Raw genomic sequence first — 25,029 nt, forward strand, 5'->3', positions numbered from 1 at the left:
AACTTAAATTAAAATGTATTAACTAAAAGCTGGGTTTTCATTAATAAATGCTTACCTGCTGTTGAGCGGCTAGCCTGTAACAGGGTTTTCACTGGGCAAGCAGCAGCTCCTTCTCCCCAAATGGTGAGTTTATTCCTCAGGCCTCCTTCTTTAATCCTCAGTGCACAGAGAAGGGAGGGAGAAGGAAATGTCACACCTGTAGAGAGGGAGGAGTTTCTGATGTCGGGTGAGATTTACCATGAATGCAGCACCACTGTTTCCCACCACCTCCGCCTTTCAATCATATTTAATCTGACCGTAGAAAAGCCGCTGAGGACTAATTTTGATTTAGATCTGAACATTTTCTAGACACAAAACCTATCTATCCATCAGGCTCAATGGAAGAGAGTAAAAGGTCAATGGGGGAAAAAAAGGAGACACATAGTACTACTATTTGTAATACTTTAAAGAATAAAATAAAATTAAAAAAAGAAAAAAATGAAACGGGACATAGGCAAGTGGGGAAACAATAAAATCATGTGGATATTGACTTCTTATATTTTTTTATCTATTCTAAAAAATAATAACTTTGCTGCTCTGAGCTTCCCAGGCTGAAAGAGGGTAATGTCTAAAGAGGATGCTTGTAAAATTGAGAGTATCTTTGGAAATGTTAATTCTTTTAAATGAAAAATCGTTCACAGTTTACTTGCTTCCCTCTAACCATTAGTAATGACCACAGAAGCATTTGCAGGGAATCTCAGCACACAACACAGTCCCTGAGTCTTAGATAACAAACAGTACAAATATCCCCAGGGTATATGGAGACTGCTTCGATTTGAATGTGATCACCTGGGAGGATACTGTTTACCACGTATGTCTCATAAAGTCAAGTTCAAATGAAGGGGTAGGTTAGGGCATTCTTTACTTGAAGATGCTGGTTTTAAGTAATACACTGGGTAATTGGTGGATGAAAGTGACTGAAAAACTTGTATTCGATGACAATTACTGGACGTCAAAATAAGTGTTTATGGATCCTGATATTATTGATAACTTTGTTTTTTAAAGATGTTATGGAGGGCTATATATACCTGTGCATGTTCCTAAGGATACTATAAATCTAGTCTTCTGTAAATATTATTGAGGAAAATTGATTTAAAAAGGAACAGAAGCTGTTACTGGTAGAACAGAATCTGCTTTAGATATAAAGTACAATACCAGAAACACCTTAAAGTTAGGGGTCAAGTTATTTATGGACTCAGAGAGACCTATACAGTAAATGTCTTCCCAGATTTAGGCCACCTCCTGTTTCCTGGTGCATCCAAAACGGAAACTTCTATTCTTTTTTCAAAGTTCTTTGCTCTCTATAAAACAGTTAAAACAGAACTAATTAAAACAGTTGCTTTTTGCCATTAGGAAAAGTAACCAATAAGGCAAAGCATATTACTTTTCCAGGAAAACTACATTGGTTGAAGATACTTATATTGGAAATATGTCCATTATGCTAAACTGAAAGGTTAACTCTGGGATTTACAAGGAAAAAGTGGGAGGAAAAGGAGGTTACTAATACAAGATAAATTTAAAGAGATTTTCTTCTATAAACTCAACTGAACAAATCCATAATACATATTATCATAGAAAAATAGATGGGCTTGTACATTGTTTTTAACATGATTTACACGTCAACTTCAGTAGCCCCTTCTATTTGTAGGGTATCAGCAAATTCCTAAGTCAAAATTACAACTTTTTTTCGCTTCCTAGTTCTATTACTTGCTATCGGAGGATCTTATGACACTCACTTAGTTTCCCCTGCCTCAGGTTCGTCACCTCCAGGATGGGGATAATGGTGACTGTTATGGGGTTCAGTCCCCATAATGTTGTTAGGATTAAACACTGGCATAAATGTATGTACACATGCGATGGGCTTAGAATAGTGTCTGGCACAGAGCACGCATCAGGAAATGTCAGCTGTTTTTATCAGTTATTATTGTCATACGGTGCTGTTGTCTCATATGAAAACCTACACTAATTTTAAAGACCTCGTTGGGGGTATGAAATGGTGAAATTGCACATTTGTGTCTATTGGTTAAAAAATGAATACTTTCATTTTTAAAAAGCAATCTAGAATCGTTTATTGAATTCGGGGAACAGCCCTCTTTCTTCTTCCTGTTTGTCCAATTTTAACACGTTAAGCACCAAGCCTGTTTTGTCTTCCTTTCCCTTTAGCCCGCGGTATCCGATTTCACCCATATGCTGGCGGCCGGAGACTGAGGCCCAAACGGAAAGTATAGTGTCAGTCAGCGGTGACTGACATGGCGCTTCACGTGTTAATAACTATAATCTGTCTTAAATGTGGCTGCTACAGCAATTTCCTAGCCTTGGTAACAGCAGAGGTCACTTTAATGAGAGCAAACATCTAAGCCAAGAGAAACCATTTCTATGGTGGTGTAGTAGTGAAGGACCACCTTCAGTGGCAGCAACTTTTAATAAGAAAAGCTAGTTAATACACACAGGGCTCAGTCACTTTTAACATGGTAAAGTCCAAATGGGAAATTTGAATTCCTCTCTGCTTTTGCTTTCCTTCTTTCCTCCCTCTCTCCCACAAAGCTGAATATTTCTTGACAATGAATGAAACATGAGAGGATTTAGAAGTCTTATGTTTGGAAACTAAACCAACCTGCATTCAAATACTAATTTTGACAGGTGCACCTGTATTTATTTTTGGTAAATAGAGAATGCCAGGAAATTCAATCCAACCAAATAGAAGAAAGTAAATCCTTTAATTTTAGGTTCCAGCGCAGGTCAAATTTAAACAAAACCTGTTTGTTAAATATATGCCCCTCTGAGATTTGGGGGAAACGGAAGGGCTCGTATAAAGAATTTTTAATGACTGGCAGTACCCTAAGGTTCTGCAACATATGTGTACAAGCTGCCTCCCCCTAACCCTGGTCACACACACAGATTACACCAGTTTACCTTCCTTCCTTCAGCCGCATCAGTGGGGACCCACTTTCCCGTATGTTCAGCAACTTTCCCTTTTAGCCTTCTTCAGTCTGATAGGTGAAAATGTTTTATTTTGCATCAAAGTGAACATCTTCCAAATACACATTGGCCATTTATGGATCTTTGAGAATTGACCACTTTCCTACTGGTATTTAATCTGTTCGTTACTGACATTTTAAGTTAATGTTTAACTTTATTTGGAATCTATCCTACCTTATAATAGACAAATATGCAAATTGACCGCACCTTCGCTACACCTAAGCCACGCCCACCAACCAAGACACGCCCACCAACCAATCAGGACGGGTATGCAAATTACCCCAACAAAGATGGTGGCTAATTTGCATACCAAGACAGCATAGAAAGAAGCCAAGAGATGCTGAAGGGAGCAAAGCTGCGGAGAAGCAAGCAAGCCGGGGGGAGGAGAAGGGAGGAGCGGAGGCGGGGCCGGGGGGGAAGGAAGGAGAGCGGGGCGGGCTGGCGGAGAAGGTGGGCCGGGGGACAAGGGAGGAGCGGAGGCGGGGCGGGGTAGAGTGCAGCAGGAAACCCTATTGCAGGATTTTTCCTGCAACGGGAACGCTAGTCTATACTAATAAAAGGGCAATATGCTTATTAGGGTGGACGTCTTCCAGATGTCCATCCAGATGTCCATCCAGACAAAGCCACAGCGGCTGTGAGGGCCTAGAGCCGTTGCCACATGGGAGAGGTGGGTGGGTCCAGCCCTCATGGGAGGGACGGGTGGATCTGGTGCTCGTGCGGGAGGGATGGGCCAGGCCAGTGCCACTGGTCCAGTGCTGCAGCCCCTCTTGCAGGGGCAGAGAGAAGGTGGTGCTGTGCCCCCTGCTGCAAAGGTAGCGCAGGACAGGCTGCAGCGCAGCCCAGTCCCAGTGCTGCCCCTTCCACAGAGGCAGCCACAGAGGCAGCAGCTCTGGCTGGGTCCAGGTGCCACGTCTCTGCAGAGGCTGGACAGGGTGCAACCTGCTGTGCCTCAACTTCCCACAGCGCCTCCCACAGCCAGCCTGGCCCCAGATCTCCCCCCACCCACCAGTGGGCAGGGGGCGGGGCCAGCACTAAGAAGTGAGGGCCAAGGGCCAGCAGTTGCGGTGGCTGGCAGTGGCAGTAGCAGGGGGGTGATGGGGGCAGTGCCTTCCCCTGATCAGCCTCCCACAGAGGACATCCCCTGAGGGCTCCTGGACTGTGAGAGGGGGCAGGCCAGGTTGAGGAACCCCCCCCCCCCAAGTGCATGAATTTTCGGGCACCGGACCTCTTGTCTATATATATAAAAGCCTAAGCAGCAGTTACAACTGGACAACCGGCCAGTAGCTGTGACACAGTGACCACCAGGGTGCAGACGCTCAACGCAGGAGCTGCCCCCTGGTGTTCAGTGCGCTCCCACAGCCAACCTCCTGGGGCTGGCCAACCTCCTACTGTCCCTCCCCCCGGCCAGCTGGCCCTGATCGCTGGCTAGGCCGAGAGGCCACACCCATGCATGAATTCGTGCACCAGGCCTCTAGTTTTGGCATAAAGTAGGAATTTTAACCACTGTTTCTCTGTCCCCATCTCTGGCGTGGTTAGCGGTTTTCTCAAGACCATTTATTGAATATCTTTCTGAATTTTACTTGAAATGCTATCTTTATCATATGTTATGTCTTTACACTATATATCCTCCACTTCAAAATACGTATTTTTAGTATTTAAAGTTTCTGGCATTGGCACTTACCATCTCCTTGCTAGATGGGTGGGTCATAGTTGGCATGGACTGTGCATGTGAGAACTCAGGTGGGTGTGGAAATTACTAGGAACTACAGCCATTTGAATTATTGGTACCAAGTACAGTTGAATTTTATTTGGGTTTGTAATTAACTTAAATTATTCATAAAGAGTACACTAACATGCATCCTTTAAAGAAAATATTATGTGTTTTAAATTGCCTGATACCTGCCAGAAGAACTGTAGATCTCTCAAAATTAGGTCACATACTTTTCAAAGCTCCAAGAGTGTAGTATGACCAGTTTATGAATGAAGAACTGTCAGTAAGTACAAGTTCCAGTTGATGTTCAATAATCTGTTTAACAGATTTTCTGAGAAACAAGACTTTAAAAAAATTAGTGAGTTGGGGCTCTATTAGTCACTTTAAAACCCTAAAGCTCTAAGTCTCCAAGTGAAGTTTTCTAAGATATTTTGTAAAATCTTTTACTTGCTTTGCCTGATGTAGCAGACAGTCCAAAATACACATAAATACTTTCTTTAAATGCTGCAGTACAAGTTTCTATTATTGAAGGCTTTCTTTCCCTCTAAAATCCATTAATGGCTTTTTGGACCATTGCTTCCTAAGAGGATATTGCTTTTGACCCTTTTACGGAGCTACCCAGGGTTTCCTGTGGCGTGTGGCCTCCCTCGCGGCAGTGAGCATTACACTGAGCTTGTTCCTGGTGGTCTCTGCCTGGAGGATATTAACAGATTTGTGGCACCTTCTACATTAACTGGCAAAGTATTCTAGGTGAGACAGAAAAATAATTAAATTTCAGTTACTTTACTTACAAATAGATAAAAGCAACCCAGACAATAAAAATAATTTTTAATATGTTTTACCGATCATTTATTTACATGTATATACATATTATAATCACAACGAGGAAAGGTTTAGGAAATTCATTTTTATTTGGTTTTTGTTTTAAGGGAGTAAATGTGTTTATGTTCTATTTTAATAATTTTATGAAATGAAAGTATGATTTGATGATAAGGGAAAATAAGTATGCAACATCTATTCACTAAACCAACCAAAGAAATAAAATGTTCATGCTACCTCCAAAGTTAAAGACACATGGTGAATCTTAATTATACCACAAAGTCTAGAGAGTTATGTAAAAAAGTAAAGGCATTTGGAGATTTCTCAAGTTTCAGATGACCAGGGCAGAAAATGCAAGTCATCAGCTAAAGAATAATAATGACAGCAAAGATGTTTTTATGAACTAGGTACTTTAAAATAGGTTACATATATTAAGTCACAGTATCAAATTTCCTCTGCACTGATCAATAAATGAGCTTTATCTAGCATATAAATCAGTGGACTGTGTCTGTTCTTATTTTTGTGTCAGGTAAATAACGGGAACAAAAATGTGAGCTCCTGTACGCAGCAACTGCTAAAACCAGTTTTCAGGACTACACTAGATGCTAATGGTAGATCTGCAGAGGCTCATTTTAAGCTCCATTTTTAGGAAACAATAAACCCTAAAGAAGCCTTAGCCTCTGAAATATCAGCAGGCTAACAGTTTTACAACTTATAAACACTATAAATTAATGTGGAATAACCTAACAACATTCTTCAAGAGGCATCCAATCTCTTATAGGCTTCTTCGATGAAAGTTAGCATGTTCTTTGTCTGAGACGAATTATGGAGAACATCAAAGTCCTTCAGAAGAGCATTCTGGTTTGGAATTTGTGCCAAAATTTCTTCCTGTGGGTATAATGTTTAAAAATGTTTATTGAAATATAGTTGACATAAAACATTATATTAGTTTTAGGTGTATAACATAATGATTCAATATTTGTATATACTGTGCAATGAATCTAGTTAACATCCATCACCACACAGTTACAAGTTTTTTGTGTGATAAGAACTTTTAAGATTTACTCTTACAACTTTCAAAAATACAATACAGTATTATTGACTAATTACTATACTGTATATTACATCCTCGTTACTTATTTATTTTACAACTGGAAGTTTGTACCATTTGACCACTTTCACCCATATAATTGTTTTTTAATCTTATTATGAAAAATATAAAATGTATGTTATTTAGAAAGTGGTATAATAAATCTCATGTTCCCATCATTCAACTTCAAAAACCATCAACTCATTCTGTTCTCCTCTCAAATCGATATTATTCTGTTTTTTTCTCTGCCCATTTTGCTCCTTACATCTAGATGAATTGTAAATAGGAAAACTTCAAAATACCTTTTGAGAAAATATAAAGACTTTCTACCACTATACCCATTTACACTATAATATCTACTAGAGTCCTTGAAGAAAGACAAGTTAGCAGTATATAGCCTACTACAAATAAGACATAATACTATTTTATGAAGAGTTATATGTCATTGTTAGAAGCATAAGCAAAAGCAACTGTTCGAATTTACTTCCCTAAATCTATTCTACAGTCATATGACCACACAAATGCGTAAAAATGTATGTACAAGGGTATACTCAGCATTATCTGGTAAAACTTACTTATTTCCATCAGTAACTCACAACTTATATGCTGGTATATCCATACAATGGAATATTATACAGCTACAGATTGTTATACATTTGTAGTAGCCCTTCGCATGAATCCGTGTGTGAGTAGCTTGCTGCTGCTGCTTGCCTTAGCTGGCCACCCGCCCACCACCACTGGTAGCTCTCCGCTGTAGCTCGCTGCCCTGCCCTCCTGTAGCTCTCCACCACTTGTTGATTAGTTGTGATGCTATGGTGTAATGGATAATTAGCATATTCCTCTCATATTATATAGGATTAACAAGGATGAGACACATCTATATAGACTGACAAAGAAAGATGTTCAAACTATAGTGTCAAATAAGAAATAATTGTGTACATGTATACCATGAATTCCATTTTTTAAAAAAGAAACAGGATATATAATGCTTTTAAATATTAAATTAATAACTGGTGATACAGTCAATATAGTCAGTTGTTACTTACCTGAAGTATGGGTGCTTTGAGACTCTTCTGAGAAAGTTCTGGAAGGGAGAGTACCCCACTGCTATCTATTTGAAACATCTAAAGTAGAAAAAGAAAACTATAGGTTCTTTAAAAAGACTAATATCTCTGAACTTATTACACGGAAAAGTTGTCTTGGTAAAATGTAAGCATTAAAAATTACACCAAGTCTAGCAATATATTATTAAACAGTTACCTGTTTAACTTTCTCCTCCTCTTCTTCCACCTCACTTGTCAGAATTTGAATTTTGTTCTTTAGGCTCTGGATATTCCCAGTCACTGCCTCTGTGGTCTCTACTATTTTATCTATTTCTTCCTGAGTCAGAAAGAGAAAGTTAATGTTTCAAATTAAATATTTTATTAAATAAACCCCAAAGATATTCACATATCTTTTAAAAACCTTATATATTGCAACATTGTTAAAAAGAAACTGGTAAATATATATATATATATATTTTTTTTTTTTTCAAAAACCAGACTTGCTAGGAACTAATTGATCACTGTAACAATGCATTATAAAGAAGTGAATTTCCTGAAACAAAAAGATATACCTACGTACAAGAATATTTCCTCAAAAACATACTGAAGCTGCTAGCTTCAGATTCTGGAAGCCCTGTGTAAATCCAGCAGAGCCCGAGGGCTGATGGCCTGTTCATCTATACCCTCACCACACACCCTGGCAATCACTCATCCTTTTATTGTCCCCAGTTTTGTCTTGTCCAGATGTCACACAGTTGCAATCAGATAGTACACAGCCTTCTCAAATTAGCTTATTTCACTTAATGATATGCATTAAGTTTCCTCCTTGCCTTTTTGGGCTTGATAGCTACTTTCTTTTTAATGCTGATTTTAATATCCTATTGTCTACATGTGCCACTGTTTATTTACCCATTCACCTACTGAAGGACATCTTGTTTTTTTCCAAGTTTTGGGAATCATGAATGCCGCTACAAAGATTCGTGGGCAGGCTCCCTCTGAAGGCTCTAGGGAAGATTCCTTTCTTGCCTCTTCCGGCTTCGGAGGCTGCCAGCATTCCTTGTAGCTGCATCACTCCAACTTCTGCATGTTTGTACAAGGCCTTTTCCTTCATGTCTATCCCTTGTAAGGACATTTCGATCTCTTGAAGGATACTTGTCACTGGATTTAGGGCCCACCCAAGATAATCCAGGATGATCTCACCTTGAGATCCTAACTTAATTACACACGGGAAGATTCGCTTTCTAAATAAGGTCATATTCCAGGAGTTAAGATTTAAATGTATTTTTTGGGGCCCACCATTCAAATAATATAGAGGGAAATGAATAATAGCACTGATGGGAGAGTTAATGATAATGACTAAATTTTTTCATTATGAATTTTAAAAAATTAATTGTTCCATTGCTTTGGTTATTTACTTTGGGTATTCCTACCATACCCATGTTGCAACTTTTGTATTTTCCATTTTTTTCTCGATATCTTTAAAAAATAATCCTTCTTTTTGATTCTTAACATTTTCTCATTTCACCTTCTATGTATTGTATTATCAGTTGTATTTGTTTGCTTTAATACTCTTTTTAACTCAGTCTGCAAATCCGAAAGGCTTTTTCTTTTATTTCTAACTAGAGGCCCGGTGCATGAAATTCGTGCACTCGGGGGCGTTCCTCTCAGCCCAGGCTGTGCCCTCTCGCAGTCTGGGAGCCCTTGGGGAAGTGGGCCTAAGCCGTCAGTCAGACATCCTTAGCACTGCCTCGGAGGCGGGAGAGGCTCCCACCACCACTGCTGTGCTCTCCAGCCATGAGTCCAGCTTCTGGCTGAGTGGCACTCCCCCTGTGGAAGTGCACTGACCACCAGGGGGCAGCTCCTGCATTGAGCGTCTGCCCCCTGGTGGTCAGTGCACATCATAGCAACCAGTTGTTCCACCATTTGGTCAATTTGCATATTAGTCTTTTATTATATAGGATTCTTTCCTGAATTCTGTAACTTCACTTTTTGGTATAGCATTCCTCTAATAACATTGTTTCACTCAACCTCATCTATACTAATATAAGGGTAATATGCAGATTGGTCCAGATGCCCTCATGCTATGACAGAACAGCAGGCTGCGTGGGACGACCAGGCTGGCAGGGGGGGGGCAGTGAGGGGCGACCAGGCCGGCAGGGGGGGCAGTAAGGGGTGACCAGGCCAGCGGGTGGGGGTGGGGGGGCAGTTGGGGCGACCAGGCAGGCAGGAGAGGGCAGTTGGGGGCAACCAGGTCAGCAGAGGAGGTAGTTGGGGGCGACCAGGCCAGAAGGGGGAGAGCAGTGAGGGGTGACCAGGCTGCTGGTGGTGGGGGGACAGTTAGGGGCAATCAGGCTAGCAGGCAGAGGCGGTTAGGGGTGATCAGGCCGGCAGGGGGGGCAGTTAGGGGCAACCAGGCAGGCAGGCAGGTGAGCAGGTAGGAGCTAGCAGTCCCGGATTGTGAGAGGGATGTCCAACTGCCAGTTTAGGCCCAATCCCTGGGATTGGACCTAAACCAACAGACGGGAATCCCCTGAGGGGTCCTGGATTGGAGAGGATGCAGGCTGGGCTGAGGGGACCCCAAAGTCACCACCAGCAGTAACTCTAGGCTGCAGTAGGAAAAAGCTTTCTAAGTAATGCACATAGAAGAAAACAAATGAATACAAATTCTACAAACTCCTACTTCAAAGACTCTCTCATGCCAACGAAGAACTCTTATGCCCAAAATGACAACAGTGCTTCTGCTGAGTAACTGACTTATCAAGCAAACCACAGACTGCTGTAATACAAGAAATATACATTTATTCAGTCTTCATCCTCAGTTCCTGGCACAGTTTCTAAAAACCTTGTAACTCCTAATTGATGGGGGGTGGGGAAGGGTGGGATTAGTTATATTTGATTTTTGTCCTGGTTCCTGGCACAGCTACCAAAAACACTTGTAAAATGTTTCCACCTGGCTATAAAGCAAGTCGTATTCCTGGGCTGAAGAAACTGCAAGGAGGCTAGTTGTTGCTAGGGAGAGGAAGCTGGGTGTTGCTACGTGATGTCATTACCCCGACAGACACTTAGCATATTAGCCTTTTACATATAGACTAGAAGCCCGGTGCACGGAATTAGTGCACAGCGGGGGGCTGTCCCTCAGCCCAGCCTGTACCCTCTCCAATCTGGGACTCCTGGAGGGATGTCCAACTGCCCTCTCACAATCCAGGACTGCTGGCTCCCAACTGCTTGCCTGACTGCCTTCCTGATTGCCCCTAACCGCTTCTGCCTGCTAGCCTGATCACCCCCTAACCACTCCACTGCCAGCCTGGTTGATGCTTAACTACTCCCCTGCCAGCCTGTTTGCCCCCAACTTGCCTCCTCTGCCGGCCTGGTCACCCCTAACTGCCCTCTCCTGCAGGGTTGATCACCTCCAACTGTCCTCCCTTGCAGGTCTGGTCCCTCACAACTGCCCTCCCTTGCAGGTCTGGTCCCTCCCAACTGCCCTCCCTTGCAGGCCGGGTGCCTCCCAACTGCCCTCTCCTGCTGGCCATCTTGTAGTGGCCATCATGTGTCCACATGGGGACAGCTATATTGTGTGTTGCAGTGATGATCAATCTGTATATTACTCTTTTATTAGATAGGATAGAGGCCTGGTGCACGGGTGGGGGCCAGCTGGTTTGCCCTGAAGGGTGTCCCGAATCAGGTGGGGGTTCCCTTGGGGCGTGGGGCAGCCTGAGTGAGGGGCCTGTGGTGGTTTGCAGGCCAGCCACACCCCTTGGCAACCCAAGTGGAGGCCTTGGTATCTGGAATTTATTTTCCTTCTATAATTGAAACTTTGTAGCCTTAAGCGGTTGAGCCTGGCCAGGGTGTGCGGAAAGCTTTGCTTCCCCTGTTGCCGCCGGCAACCCTGGCCTGCTCTCTCAAGCTCCATTCTGCCACCATTTGTTTGAATTTGTTTACCTTCTATAATTGAAACTTTGTAGCTTGAGTGGAGGCTTAGGCCTGCAACGGCTATGGAAAGCTTGGCTTCCTCTGTTACCTGGGAAACCTTGCTCTCTGGGGCTGTAGCCATCTTGGATGGGGTTAATTTGCATACTCACCCTGATTGGCTGGTGGGCGTGGCTTATGTAGCGGAGTGATGGTTAATTTGCATATTACAATTTTATTAGAGGATTGGTAATAGTACTATTGCTTTCCTAAGTTCTATGAGCCCTTCTAGCAAATTATCGAACCTGATGAGGGGGTGACAGGAACCCCCAATTTATACTTGGTTGCTCAGAAGTACAGGAGGCTTGGGCTTGAAACTGGAATCCGGGATCTAAAGTGGGCATGGGGGGGCAGTCTTGTGGGACTGACCCTGTGGGGTCTGTGCTTACGCCAGATAAGTGTCAGCACTGAATTAAAATGTAGGACAACCAGCAAGAACTGGAGAACTGCTGGGTATGGAATATCCACACATTTTAGCTGTAACACAGAAATGCCTCCCAGTACTACAAAAATCACACTGTCATTTACTATCTCTAATCACTTTCAAGTGATTTATGGAAATATTAAATATTAAAGTAACATTTACTATTATTACACTTTAAAGCCATTTAAAATAACCTCAAAAAAGTCGAAGTCATAGAAACAGAGTAGGAAAGTGATTGTCAGGGGCTGGGGAGTGGGAGAAATAGGGAAGGGATGTTAAAAGGGTACAAAGTTTTAGTTACAAGATAATGAGGCCTAATAATCTAATGTAAAACATAGTGATTATAACTGATAACACTATCCTATGTAATAAAAGGCTAATATGCAAATAGACTGAACGTCAGAACTGAACAACTAGCTGCTATGACATGGGCTGACCACTAGGGGGCACATACAGAACATGGCTGGTGTCAGCAGCATGTGGCAGAGCGAGGAACATGGCAGGCATTGGCCGAGGTCGGGATGGTGGAGCAGGTGAGCGGGGGCGCCAGACCAAGGTGGGACACCAGTTGCTGTCATTGGGGTGAGCCTCTGGTGGTTATTGAAAATTCTTTGCTCCCATGCGCAGTGGTCCTGCCTGGCACTTGCACCTGCTGCTGGTGCCAGCCCTGCTTGCACCTGCTGCCAGCACTGAAGCCGCCACTTGCACCCGCTGCAAGCACCAGCCCCAATCGCCCCTTAGGGCTTCTCCACCTCCCCCTGCTCTTGAAGGGCAATCGGGGCAGCAACCGCTGGTCGCACCCACTGCTGGCACCGGCCCCATTCGCTCCGCGCCGTCAGTGGGTGTGAGTGGGGCCAGCATGGTCAGTGCGTGGGAGCAGTGGCGGTGGGAGCAGGGCTGCTGGCAGACAGGGGACCAGGGGCTGCAGCGGGAGGGGCTGGGCGCAGAGGATGGGCCAAGTCCCACCCCTGTGCTCAATGCAGCCTCATGGCCCACAGTTCCTTTCAATAATCCTATATAATAAAAGCATAACATGCTAAGTGTCCAACTGTTCGGTCGACCACTTGACCAGTCATTATGACATGCACTGACCACCAAGGGGCAGATGCTCCGAATGGTAGGTTAGCTTGCTGCTGGGGTTCGGCCAATTGGGACTGGGCGAGAGGGCTGGACATGCCCCGGAAGCCTCCCGCAGTCCCTCCCCAGCCGGCCAACCTCCCACTATCCCTCCCCACCGGCCAGCCCCCATCGGCCCCAGTCAGGACTGGGCGAGATGGCCCTGATCGGCCCCGATTGCTGGCCAGGCTGAGGGATCTAACCCACGCGTGAATTCGTGCACCAGGCCTCTAGTATTGTATAATTGAAATTTGCTAAAAGAGTAGAATTTAAATATTATCTATACCTCTCCCTAAAGGATATATGTGAGAAATGGATGTGGTAATTGACTAGATGGGAATCCTTTCACACAAATGCATACGTATATAAAATCACCATGATGCACACTTTAAATCTTAGAATTTGTCAATTATACCTCAATGAATCTGAAAATAAAAACAATAACCCATAATAATGTCATCCAACTAGTTAGAACTAGTGCCAGTACTGAAAATAATCCTTGAAAAGTAGTAACACTGGGAGAAAATTAAACGTAATCTCACCCTATGAAGAAAGCCAGGTAATCACTAAAAAATACCACCCTATTAATTTACAATATATGTAGATTTGTTGCTCAGAAACGAATCCTTCCAACATTATCTAAATTATATGGATAAACTAGAATAAATTATTTGTGAATTTTGAAATATTAGAAATCCTTGGCATTGCTTGCATAAACTACTACCACCTTGTACTTACTGAATTACTAACAAAGATCTAAACACCGCATCTACAAACAACATCAAAATGACTAAGGGATATATGGTCCAATCTGCTCTACTTTTTTAGAATTATTCAATAAGCCCCTTAAGGTTGCTTCTTTCTCTCTATATATAGATCTATTTGATTTGCCTGCACTCTTTAAAATATTTTTAAATTACAGTTGACATGCAATATTATTTATATTGGTTTCATGTGTACAGCATAGTGATTAAACAGTTATGTAATTTATGAAGTGATCTCCCAATAAGGTGCTTTTCTTAATTGTTCAAGTATCCACTAAGTACAAGGCTGAAGTTAATGATAACAACTAATGTTATTTCTCAGTAGCTTCTACAGCATAATGATTAAGAATCATGCTCTGACATTGGACTGGCTAGCTCTGCACTACAGCTTTAAGCAGTTTGTCTAAGGTTCAGCCAGAAATGTCAGTATGTCTTTTTCACATGTGTAGCATGAGGATAATATAGCATAGACCTCTCTAAGTCCTTGTGAGGATTAAGGGATATAACTATAAGTGCTTAGAAAAGTGCCTAGAACAAAGAAAGCCCTCATTATATGTTAGCTATAATAGCAATGATGATGATGACTGTGTTCCTGACAATGAAGTACAGGATGGAAAAACTAATGTTTTCAAATTCTACGGCATTTAGTGATGAGTTCCTATAATTTGATAATAAAAAATACTAAAATAGCCTGGCCAGTGTGACTTAGTGGTTGAGTGTCCATTTATGAAGCAGGAGGTCACAGTTTGATTCCAGGTCAGGGCACTTGAGGGGCTGTGGACTTGATCCCCAGTGAGGATTGTGCAGGAGGCAGAGATCAATGATTCTCTCTCATCATTGATGTTTCTATCTCTCTAACTCTCCTCTCTGAAATAAATAAAAATATTTTAAAAAATCACTAAGATAGTTCAGTTATAAAGTCTGGTAAAAAAAACAAAAAAACAGCCGAAGCCGGTTTGGCTCAGTGGATAGAGCGTCGGCCTGCGGACTGAAAGGTCCCAGGTTCGATTCCGGTCAAGGGCATATACGTTGATTGCGGGCACATCCCCGGTGGGGGGTGTGCAGGAGGCAGCTGGTCCATGTTTCTCTCTCATCAATGTTTCCAGCTCTCTATTCCCTCTCCCTTCCTCTCTGTAAAAAAATCAATAAAAATATATTTTAAAAAAATAACAAAAACAAAAAAACAAACAAACAAACACAAGACAGTTACTTAATCACTAATTTATTAGAAATACTTAACTTTAGAGGCCCCAAGTTTAGGTGAAGTTTTTGGTTAGCATTAAAAAAAAAAAAAGAATTTAATGAACAAACCTGGTCCAAGATCTAGTATTTATTTATTATTTATCATCATAATTTATAAAACGTTTTGTCTCTTCCCCGTCCCCCTAGGTAGGGATTCCCTGTTCAATCTCATACCTGCAATGACGCCAGGCCTTCTTCATTGGCTCTGTGACGGGCCCTTTCCATTTTCAGTAGACTTGACATGTTAGTTAAATCTTTCAGTTTTGGGGGAGGGACTTTTAGGGTTTCAAACATTTGTAGCAATCTTAGGAATAGAATTAAAACACAATTATTGGTTTATTTTTTGAGTACCATTAATATTACTTTTGTTTTGTTTTGAAATACTGTTATCTTTTTTATTTGCCGTCTTGCTCCCAAAGGCTTCATCTTTATTAAAAGTGACTCATCTTAGCAGTAAGTCTCCCCAAAAAAGCCCTGACAAATCATCATTTAACATTTTACTTTTTAAAGATTTACTTCAAATCATGGGGGCACTTAAGCTTCTTCATAAAAGGAAAATTTTCTCTTTATACATTTAACAATTACTTATATGCATTTTAAAATAAAAATTTCCTTGTTTTTTTTAAAATGTGTTTTCTAGACTATTCCAGCAAATAAGTGTATTATTTATTGTGAATTATTGAGTAAGAGATGGAGCACTGCTCTATAAATCTTAACAATGAGCCTGGATTCTAAATCTCAGTTGTTTTAGAAAATGTGATTAATAAAATGACTTTAAAGAAAACTAAGTCCCACAGACTTTAAGACAAATAAAACACTGAGATTAAAGTGCTTTGTTTTAAAGTACTATCAACAGAATAGTATTGAATATTAAAGTTAAAAAGTCCTCCTTCAAACTGGGTTGATTAGAGCACCAATAAAAACTGACATTACTACCCTCACTTCTAGCAGAGAGCAATACAGCTTTCCAATATTTGATTCTTGTTTCCATAGTAGGAAAATCTGAATTTGGTTGCTTTTACCTAATAGGAGCACTTAGGGGTGCTAAAAGGTTCTACTACTCAATCTGAACAACAGTGGAACCTAAGACTTATCTTCCTGGGGTCTTATTCAAAATATTAATTTTTGTAAAGAAAAAAGTAGGCAGTAAAACCCCGACCAATCATAATTTTCATCAAACTTTTGGGATAAACTTCAGTTTTCCAGAAAACCATCATTAGGGCATCATGTTTAAACATAAATCTTCTCTGTATAATCTTCCCAAGAGGCTAAGTTTTTGACTTCTTAACGAAAATAAAGTTTCCATTTAAAATCAGTTTCTTTTAAAAGTTAATTAAGTCAATTCTGTGGAAGGGTCATCTACTATTCTAATGTCCAAAATAGTGGTCAGATTTTTAAACTAAAAATATAACATGAATACACCCTACTTAGCAATAATACTTAATCACCATTGTTTCTATACGACAACTTTCCCAAAGCATGTTCCTCTAGAAACTATAGGGTATAACCACTTTATCTGACTAGCAACCCTATTTGTCTGATCATCTGGGTATGTGTATGATACAGTCTATATCAATCATAACAGTCTTGCCACAAAATCAGCCCAAAGACAGGGTTATCATCCAAGCTGGGCCAATTACAATCTATCTCCTAGAATTTTGTGACTGGAGCTAAGAGGATAAGTGTTTTCTTTCTCCTCTTTCTTCACAAGGCTGAACAGATAACTAGGAAGCTGTCTATGTCTACAATTCTAACCTAGTGAGGGTAATCTGTTTAAAAGAATACAGCCAAATGTAGAGCCGAGATGAGATTAATATATGAAATAAAGAGTCCCTGTGATAAATACTAATTTGGAAGATGCTAGGTTAAGCAAAATAAAATACATTTACTAACTGCAGGACTTTTAATATGCTAATGAACCAAAATATTATTCACAATATATCACTTTTATTCACAGAGTATCTTTAAGAATAAGTGTTCCAAATATACTTTGAGAAATGCTGCTATAGGAAAATGTATTCAGAAATCCAGTTAAAATAAATTTGCTAAGGCTGTAAACATAGCTACATTAGTAAAAGGGAAAGTGTCTTGAGTATCATTATTTTGGGGATTAAAGAAAGTGAGCTGCAAGAACAAACACCAAAACAGGCAGTCTTTAAAATATACATCTCCATGGCTGCTACATAATGAAGAGACAGTCTATGTGTTGAACAGAATTTAATCTTTTCTGATTACCATGGTGAAGAACAGCTATTATGTACTGTCATATTCTCATTTATAAACTAATCATGGTTATTTGTCCCATATTAAAAAGACCATGAATAAGCTACACCTTTATTATATATTATCTAATTTAGTAGTTTTCTTGGGGCACTCCTTCAATATTAGGCTGTTACTCCTATAAGCTATTTTCAGGCCTGCTTATAGAAGCCTTTCTTTAATCTCTTCAACTTCTCTCCACCAACTCATTTACCCCATCCCAATCTTTTTATTTTGCTACTTGACACTTAAAGTAAGCAGAATTTGTGATCAGTCTTCCGAAGAATAAAGTACTGGGTTATAAACATTTCTGGGTACACAAGTAACTAAGATGCAGAACATTCTTCTATGAAAAGACAACGTTGTGCAAATACCAGAAAAAAATAATCAGTGAAAATCACTCATAGTGGTGTGACTTTTTAAGAATACATGAAAAGAAACCTCCATTTGTGACTCGCCTAAACAGGAAGAGCAGTAATATTCTGGAAAATTACACGAAAACACAGTGATAGAATAAATAAGAGTGGTGACCTGTTAACTTCATATTGTTCAAAATGCAGTTGAAGGGAGTTAAAGTTGACAAAATATTGTTCAAATCCCAATACAGAAAAGTGAATTATAGGAGGAGGCATTTTGTCACCTCCAGATTCTTCCTAATAAATTCTCTTAAAGAACGCAGACTTGCATATAGCAGCAATTTAGGATGGAATATATATTCCCAAATTGTTCCTCTTTTTAAAACAACAACAAAAATCCCAAATGAAAAACTTTTCTATTCCACAAATGTCTGTTCTGCAACATAGAGACAGATTAAACTTTTCCTAAATATATTTTAATTGTTTCATATTGCATTCTATATTACCTTTTCTTCAGGCAGTTGAGATGATATTGAATTTGTTCATTTTCTCTACCTTTGTTACTCAAAATTGCTCTAGAAAATAAAAAGAAAAAGGATTGAGTAAATATTAGTTTGCCTCTTTCCTAGCCAGGCAGAACCAATCACTTTTTCTTTTGCATACATTTTAAGTGGAGGAATAATCAAAGTGGTTTTTATTATATTATGTTGTTGTGTTTAATTTATATGCCTGACTCTTCTGATGGATTTTAGCTCCTTGGGGGCAGAATCCTTATTTTCTTTGTATCCCCTCTAGCGTGGTAACTTCCATAGAGTGTCAATTTGAACTCAACTTCTTCCTAAAATGTCCATATTGTACGGATCAGGCCACATAGACTTCATTTTTATTTCCCTGATGGAATTCTAAGTTTCTGAAATTAATCAAAACTTTTCTGCTTAGGCTAATGCCAATAAAAATATCTTCTGAAACAGAAAAACATCCTATCACCATAAAACAGAAAATAACATTTAAAAGAATACTATCTATAGAAGACGTAGGTAGAAATAAAGTTAAGTGAAAAAATTTCCTACTCACATGATGACTGTTTCCATCAGAGTTTGCAAATGCTTTCTGCTACTCTCCGAAAGAGGCTGCCAGGTTTTTCTCCTGCTGGATGCTATCTTTACTTGTCTTAGACTAGTTTGCTCTGTTTGTCCTGGTGAAAGAAGAGAATGCTCAGTCTAGAAGTTTGTATAATTTAACTTAAAAAGTGATTAAAGTATAAATTTATCTAAAATAGCTAATGGAATTAAGAGATCCAAATATTATAAAGCTATATAATCTGTTTAATTTCCTCTTTATTGCACAGCCCTCACATGCCAGGTGTTAAATATGAACATGCTACCTATTTTTATGTTAACTAAGATAATATTAACCGACACTGCAGATACAAAACCAAGATAATTTTAAATGAAGAACCAAGCTACAATTATTAGGATTCAACATAAAAGTATGGTTCTCAGAAATGATCTTAATTAAAGAGTTTGTAAGACTTGGGCACTTTTTCTACTAAATGTTGGGTGGCAACTGGAACAAAAGAGATTAACCAAACCACAGACAGTGTTTAGCAGATGGTTAACTATTCTACTGAGAAGGGATAAACAAAGGAGATATACTATTGGCTCACATGAAGGTTTACTTTGGAGAAAAAAGAGATTAAATAATTAAAAGAATGCCAAGCATTATAAAAGCAGAAGTACTGTGCGCTCTGGAAGTATAAAACCAGACGACATAACCTGGTCTTGGGTGAGGAAAGGCAGGCAATTCTTCAAGGAAAAGGTGATATTTAATTAAACTAATTTACTCCAAATAAAATCAGGTAGTGGTTCCAAACTACCCTGTGCAGTGGCGGCAGAACAGAAGCATATTTGTCTTGAGAAATCACTAGGTGCTTCTATGTATAACACATCGGTATAATTCAGACTGTGGGACACTTTTTCTCTACTTCCTATCAATTTTAGAACCCTACACAGTATTTTGTTAGCGATAATAAATAAAATTTCAGTTGACCAAAATAACTGACTAACCAGTGCTACTTACTCTTGCAAAAATGAGAATGCTGCAGTTTACTATCCTATGCTTTTGCAGAATTCAGAAACAAGATACTGACAATTTTTTCATGAATAAACATAGCTTGAGAAAGGCCAGTTCAACAAGATATAGAAAGGAAATACCTTCAGAAGACAGATGCTTTGGATGTTTTTTATTTTTTTTCACTGTGTTTTTAACCTAGAGGGAAAAACAGGTACACATACACAGAAAGAATTAAACATCAGATTAAAAATTTTTGCTTTGGAAACAGATTTGTCATTTACTTGGAAGAGTATTTATATAAGTTTTGGCTAGGTAGAAAAAAGTATATTGCCACTTTTTCAGAAAAAGGGTATGTACTTGTCTCAGGCAAAAAATACAACTAAAGCAACTCCTAGACAATGTGATAATGTATAATAGAATGTCCTAGGATCTCAAACAATGTTTGAAATAAATCATTTCTCATTTTGCCAGTGAAATAGTGTTACATACTTAATCTGCAAAACAAATAGAGGCACTCTCTAATATAGGGTAAAACGGAGGAAAAAGGGTGATTATTTAGTAATTTATTCTTTTAGAAGAGATGGTAAAGTCATGGTAGGAAAAAGCTAATTCCCACCGATCTAATTTTTCTCTATCTTAATAAAAATCTCCTCCACCAACTGTCATATTCTCTTGTCTTTTAACATATGAATGACATAGAATTTGTATCCTTTATTCCTAGTTTCCCATTTAAATACTTCAGCAATGTCCTATGACCCACTCCTCCCCAAAGAATTCTGATTAATATCTTCAGAATTGAAGTAAACAATTTTTGTCTGAGATCTTTTACAAATCGTGATGTAACAACTCTCACATAATATGAATTACTATAATTTGCAGTAAAAGTGGCCTTTAGTCTTCATATACTCCTTTACAGAGAAAAGATGACATTTCTAATGAGTTTTGGATGATAAACTAGATTATTTTCATTACCTCTTTCTCTGATAACTCCACTTCCTTATCATCAATTTTTCTTTTTGGATTTCTTTTTAACTGTCGAGATCTTTTCTTGGAAGCATTTGCTTTGCTAGACATCTTGATCTAAATAGGATAATTCTAACAGTGCTCCAACAAAAATCTGTAAAAATGAAAAGGACAGAAAAATGCCTAAGACTTGCATAACATTTTGTTCAAAAACTACCTATATCTATATATATTCCAAATTGGCCTTTTAAATATTTTAAACATTTAAACATATTTAAAAACAAATAACATTTGTTCTTATTAGAGTTAGAATATCCAATTTAATTTCATTCCTAGAAATTTCTTCCATTTGCATGGCTTTGCAAAATCATTTTAAAATGCTTTTGCATCTATAACTTTATACTCCTTCATACAATAACATTATCTCCATATTTAAATCCAAGTATATGGGAATATAAACTGCTGAATTGTCTTACTCTGGTCACAGATAACTTTCACATCTACTATCTCACAGGTATCACTCAGGTCTTTTTTATCATTCAACTTATGCCAAAATGGAAGAAGGTAATTTTTAGAATTACACCATGAATCTAACTTGTGCAGATTAATGTGGTAAATTCACTCATAAGGAATTAAGCTATGTAACTGTCTGGGTTATGTGCATTTTAACAAGAGCACAGAAGTATATACTGATTCCTCTGTCCCTCCCACAAATTAAAAAACAGGCACAAGAGTGGAGTAAGAACATCAAAGACAAAATTTAGAATAACCCCCTTTCTCCATCTGATAAGTTTTTAATAACCAAACTCATTTCTGATAAAAGGAACAGAGGAATAGGATATTTATTCTTGCATTAGGTTATAAGGAGTAGATAGCCAGAAATTAGGTACAGTATACATGGAAATATATAAACACATATACATCCATACATAAATTCTTATAGTCCTTTTAAGTATAGAAATTGAGAGTATTGATTTAGAAACTTTTCAAACAATTTGACAATTTTGTCTATATTGAATCTGATCAGAAATAATTGGCTTTGTTTTTTTTCTTTTTACTAGACTTCATTTTTCTAGTAATTTTTCCCCCTAAAAAATAGACTGTTTTTTAGAGCATTTTTAGGTTTACAGCAAAATTGAGCAGAAAGTACAGAGTTCCAATATACTGGTATACCCCCTCCCACCACTACCCTTCCCCACCATCAACATCCCACACTAGAGTGGTACATTTGCTACAATTTATGAACCTACATTGATACATGACACCATGCAGAGTCTGTAGCAAGTATGTCAAACTTGCGGCCTGCGTGCAGCCCACAGCAAATATTTTTGTGGTCCAGCCAATATAATGGTATGTAAGAAACATTTTAATAAACATTTCGTAACTTAATTTTTACAATATCCTGTTATACGTAACTAGAGACCCGGTGCATGAAATTTGTGCACTGGAGAGTGACCCTCAGCCCGGCCTGTGCCCTCTTGCAGTCCAGGAGCCCTCGGGGGATGTCCGACTACTGCTGTGCCCGCCAGCTGTGAGCCCGGCTTCTGGCTGAGCGGTGCTCCCGCTGTGGGAGTGCACTGACCATCAGGGGGCAGCTCCTGTGTTGAGTGTCTGCCCCATGGTGGTCAGTGCACCTCATAGTGACTGGTAGTTCTGCTGTTTGGTCGATTTGCATATTAGCTTTTTATTATATAGGATTATTAATAACGAACTACTACATTCGCTAATGACTGATTACTATAATCGTGTTGCATTCATTTCCCTTACATGCCTTATGTGCAGGCACACCATTTCTCCATTAATACTAGCAGTGAATATGTTAGCAGCCGATTGCCACGTCATTAGTCTTGGACTGACTTGTTTGGTGTGTGCAACAGGAAATATTTTGCTTTCGGAGAACAAGAAAAATAGGTTTATTTGCGTTACCCTTATTAATTTGTGCAGTTATTCAGTGTCTGGTAAAATAATGTTTAAGAAAAAGGATTAATTTTTATTAAAATGTTCTATTATTTTATGTTAACAGTTATTTATTTCAGCCTTTTGTATTCAGTATGTCTCTATCGAAATAAACCTATGTTTCTATGAAAATTGAAGCTTTTGTTTTTTGCGGCTCACATAAACTTAAACCTTGTTTATCTGGCCCGTGTTAACCTTTGAGTTTGACATGCTTGGTCTATAGTAGACATTAGGATTCCTTCTTGGTGTTTAATATTCTATGGATTTGACTAGCAATTCATTTTTAATTGCATTTTACAAGTGTCAGATGTGACTGATTAAAAACTAAAAAACAGCCAAAACCGGTTTGGCTGAATGGATAGAGCGTCGGCCTGCAGACTGCAAGGTCCCGGGTTCGATTCCGGTCAAGGGCATGTACCTTGGTTGCGGGCACATCCCCGGTAGGGGGCGTGCAGGAGGCAGCTGATCGATGTTTCTCTCTCATCGATGTTTCTAACTGTCTATCCCTCTCCCTTCCTCTCTGTAAAAAAATCAATAAAATATATTAAAAAAAAAAAAAAAAAAAAAACTAAAAAACAAATGTTGGTCCTTTATCAGTTTGAGAAAGCACCATTTTCACTGAAACCTACTTGAAGCAATAAACCATAATGTAAAAAGTTTCTCAACCTTGGCCCTACACCATATTCACAGTGGGAACGGGATAATTCTCTGTTGTGGGTGCTATCCGGTGCACCGTAGGATGTTTAGCAGCATCCCTGGTTTCCACTCACAAGATGTAAGTAGCACCTTCCCCAGTTGTGACAGCCAAAATTATCTCCAGACATCATCAAATGCCCCTGCAGTGAAATCGCCCCCGGTTGGGAACCACTGCCAAGAGTGAGCCAGGAGTGAGAATACATTGCCCAGGTTCCAAATCCTGGCTCTGCCATTTAACTAACTGCAGAGCCTCGGCCAAATAAATTTGCTCACTTTCCCACTGGTAAAATGGGTTAGTAAAAGTACCAACACCAAAGGCTTGTGTAAAGCTAAAATTTTGTACAGAATACATCAACTGCCTAGTCCTAGACTCTCGATTCCAACAATTACAGGCTGTTGTTGTTCCTTGTGATTAAGCCCCGAACAATATCTGGGATATAGCTCCAAAAAAAAAAAAGGAATAGGAATTTTAGATCCACAGAAAACCACAGCTTAGTGGTAGTGGGTACAGACAGATACAAAAAAGCAATTATTATTTACAGTTATATACAGTGTGACAAATGTTATAGGACAAATGAGTGAATGACTATCTCAAGATGGTGTGTGAGAGAATATACAGTATTCAGATAAAAAATTAATATTTGAGTTACAGTTTGAAATACTGAGCCAGAAGGAGAATGACGTATTCGAGAGAAAAGAGCGAACACCTGATGACAGGACAGCCTGATGGAGACTGGTGCGTTCGCTTCACTTGAACGTGCATGGGAGGACTGGACAGGAATACTAGTAACTGGAACGGTGGCTGGGGCAGACTTTATTTTGCAGTAAGAATGTATGCTTTACGGTGTAGGTCACAGGGAGGCACCCGAGGTTGCCTTGTTTTCTTACTCGCTTGCTGAAACTCGTGGAAATCAGGGATCTCAATCTAGACCTCGGTGAGGGCCGAAGACGTGAGCACGACGTGTGGCAAAACACAAACACAATGTTTACCTCTGGACAATGACGCCAGCGGCCGCCGACCGCAGTCGCCTCAAGGCCAGACACAAATCTCGGAGGCTGCACTGGGTCCCGCCACGGGCTGCGGGGAGATTAAGGAAGGAGGACGAGGGTGAGGATGAGTCGGGGAAAGGAGGGGCGAACCAGCGTGGCTCCGCTCCCTCCCCGCGAATCAAATAATTCCATCCGTGGCCCGGCAGGGCAGACCTGCTTGCATTCCCCCCCTCCCCTTTGGAAAAGTCACCTCACGCTTCTCAAATGCAAACCGCGGAGTTTGCCACGAACGGGTCGGTCACAAAACTCACTCTCCCGCCGCACCGACGGGCAAGGTACGGCTTTCACTACTCACCGACCGCTGCTCTCGAACCATTCAGCGAGCAGGGCCCGCCGCCATTCGCGCCCAAACAATCAAACCGGGGAAACCCGGAAGTGGACTGGTAGAGACCGGAAACGCCGCTAGCGAGAGGCTGGCTGCTAGCCGCTCCCTGACGTCATCAGGAGCGCGCCCCGAGTGCGCGAGGTGATTGGCTGGAAGGA

General features: G+C 40.0%; 1 protein-coding gene across 5 annotated transcripts; it reads right to left on the reverse strand.

The window, feature by feature from the left end:
• Positions 1 to 5,567: 5,567 nt before the first annotated feature.
• On the reverse strand, positions 5,568 to 24,917 carry CENPQ (centromere protein Q). 5 transcript variants are annotated; one of them, XM_054721957.1, is made up of 10 exons: positions 24,842 to 24,917; positions 24,487 to 24,574; positions 20,854 to 20,998; positions 20,022 to 20,076; positions 18,883 to 19,003; positions 18,315 to 18,383; positions 15,368 to 15,497; positions 7,899 to 8,018; positions 7,685 to 7,762; positions 5,568 to 6,436 (listed from the first exon to the last, which is right to left on the reverse strand). In XM_054721957.1, exons 3-10 carry the CDS (start codon positions 20,953 to 20,955, stop codon positions 6,305 to 6,307), a joined length of 807 nt encoding a protein of 268 aa, XP_054577932.1. In that variant the 5' UTR covers positions 20,956 to 20,998; positions 24,487 to 24,574; positions 24,842 to 24,917; the 3' UTR covers positions 5,568 to 6,304. The 5 variants fall into 5 exon arrangements, with proteins under 5 accessions (XP_054577932.1, XP_027983732.1, XP_054577933.1 ...); XM_028127931.2 differs by having other exon boundaries at positions 24,385 to 24,574; XM_054721958.1 differs by having other exon boundaries at positions 24,737 to 24,917.
• Between the last annotated feature and the right edge of the window lie 112 nt (positions 24,918 to 25,029).

This window comes from Eptesicus fuscus, chromosome 10, assembly GCF_027574615.1.
Source record: "Eptesicus fuscus isolate TK198812 chromosome 10, DD_ASM_mEF_20220401, whole genome shotgun sequence".
NCBI lineage: Eukaryota > Metazoa > Chordata > Mammalia > Chiroptera > Vespertilionidae > Eptesicus > Eptesicus fuscus.

Coding starts and splice junctions, on each gene's coding strand:
- CENPQ (XM_054721957.1), bottom strand. CDS start 20,955: ATGTCTAGCAAAGCAAATGCTTCCAAGAAAAGATCTCGACAGTTAAAA. Junction 8,019..15,367: donor AAGGCCTGGCGTCATTGCAG/GTATGAGATTGA, acceptor TTTCTGACTCAG/GAAGAAATAGATAAAATAGT. Junction 7,763..7,898: donor AGGAGGAGAAAGTTAAACAG/GTAACTGTTTAA, acceptor TTTCTACTTTAG/ATGTTTCAAATAGATAGCAG.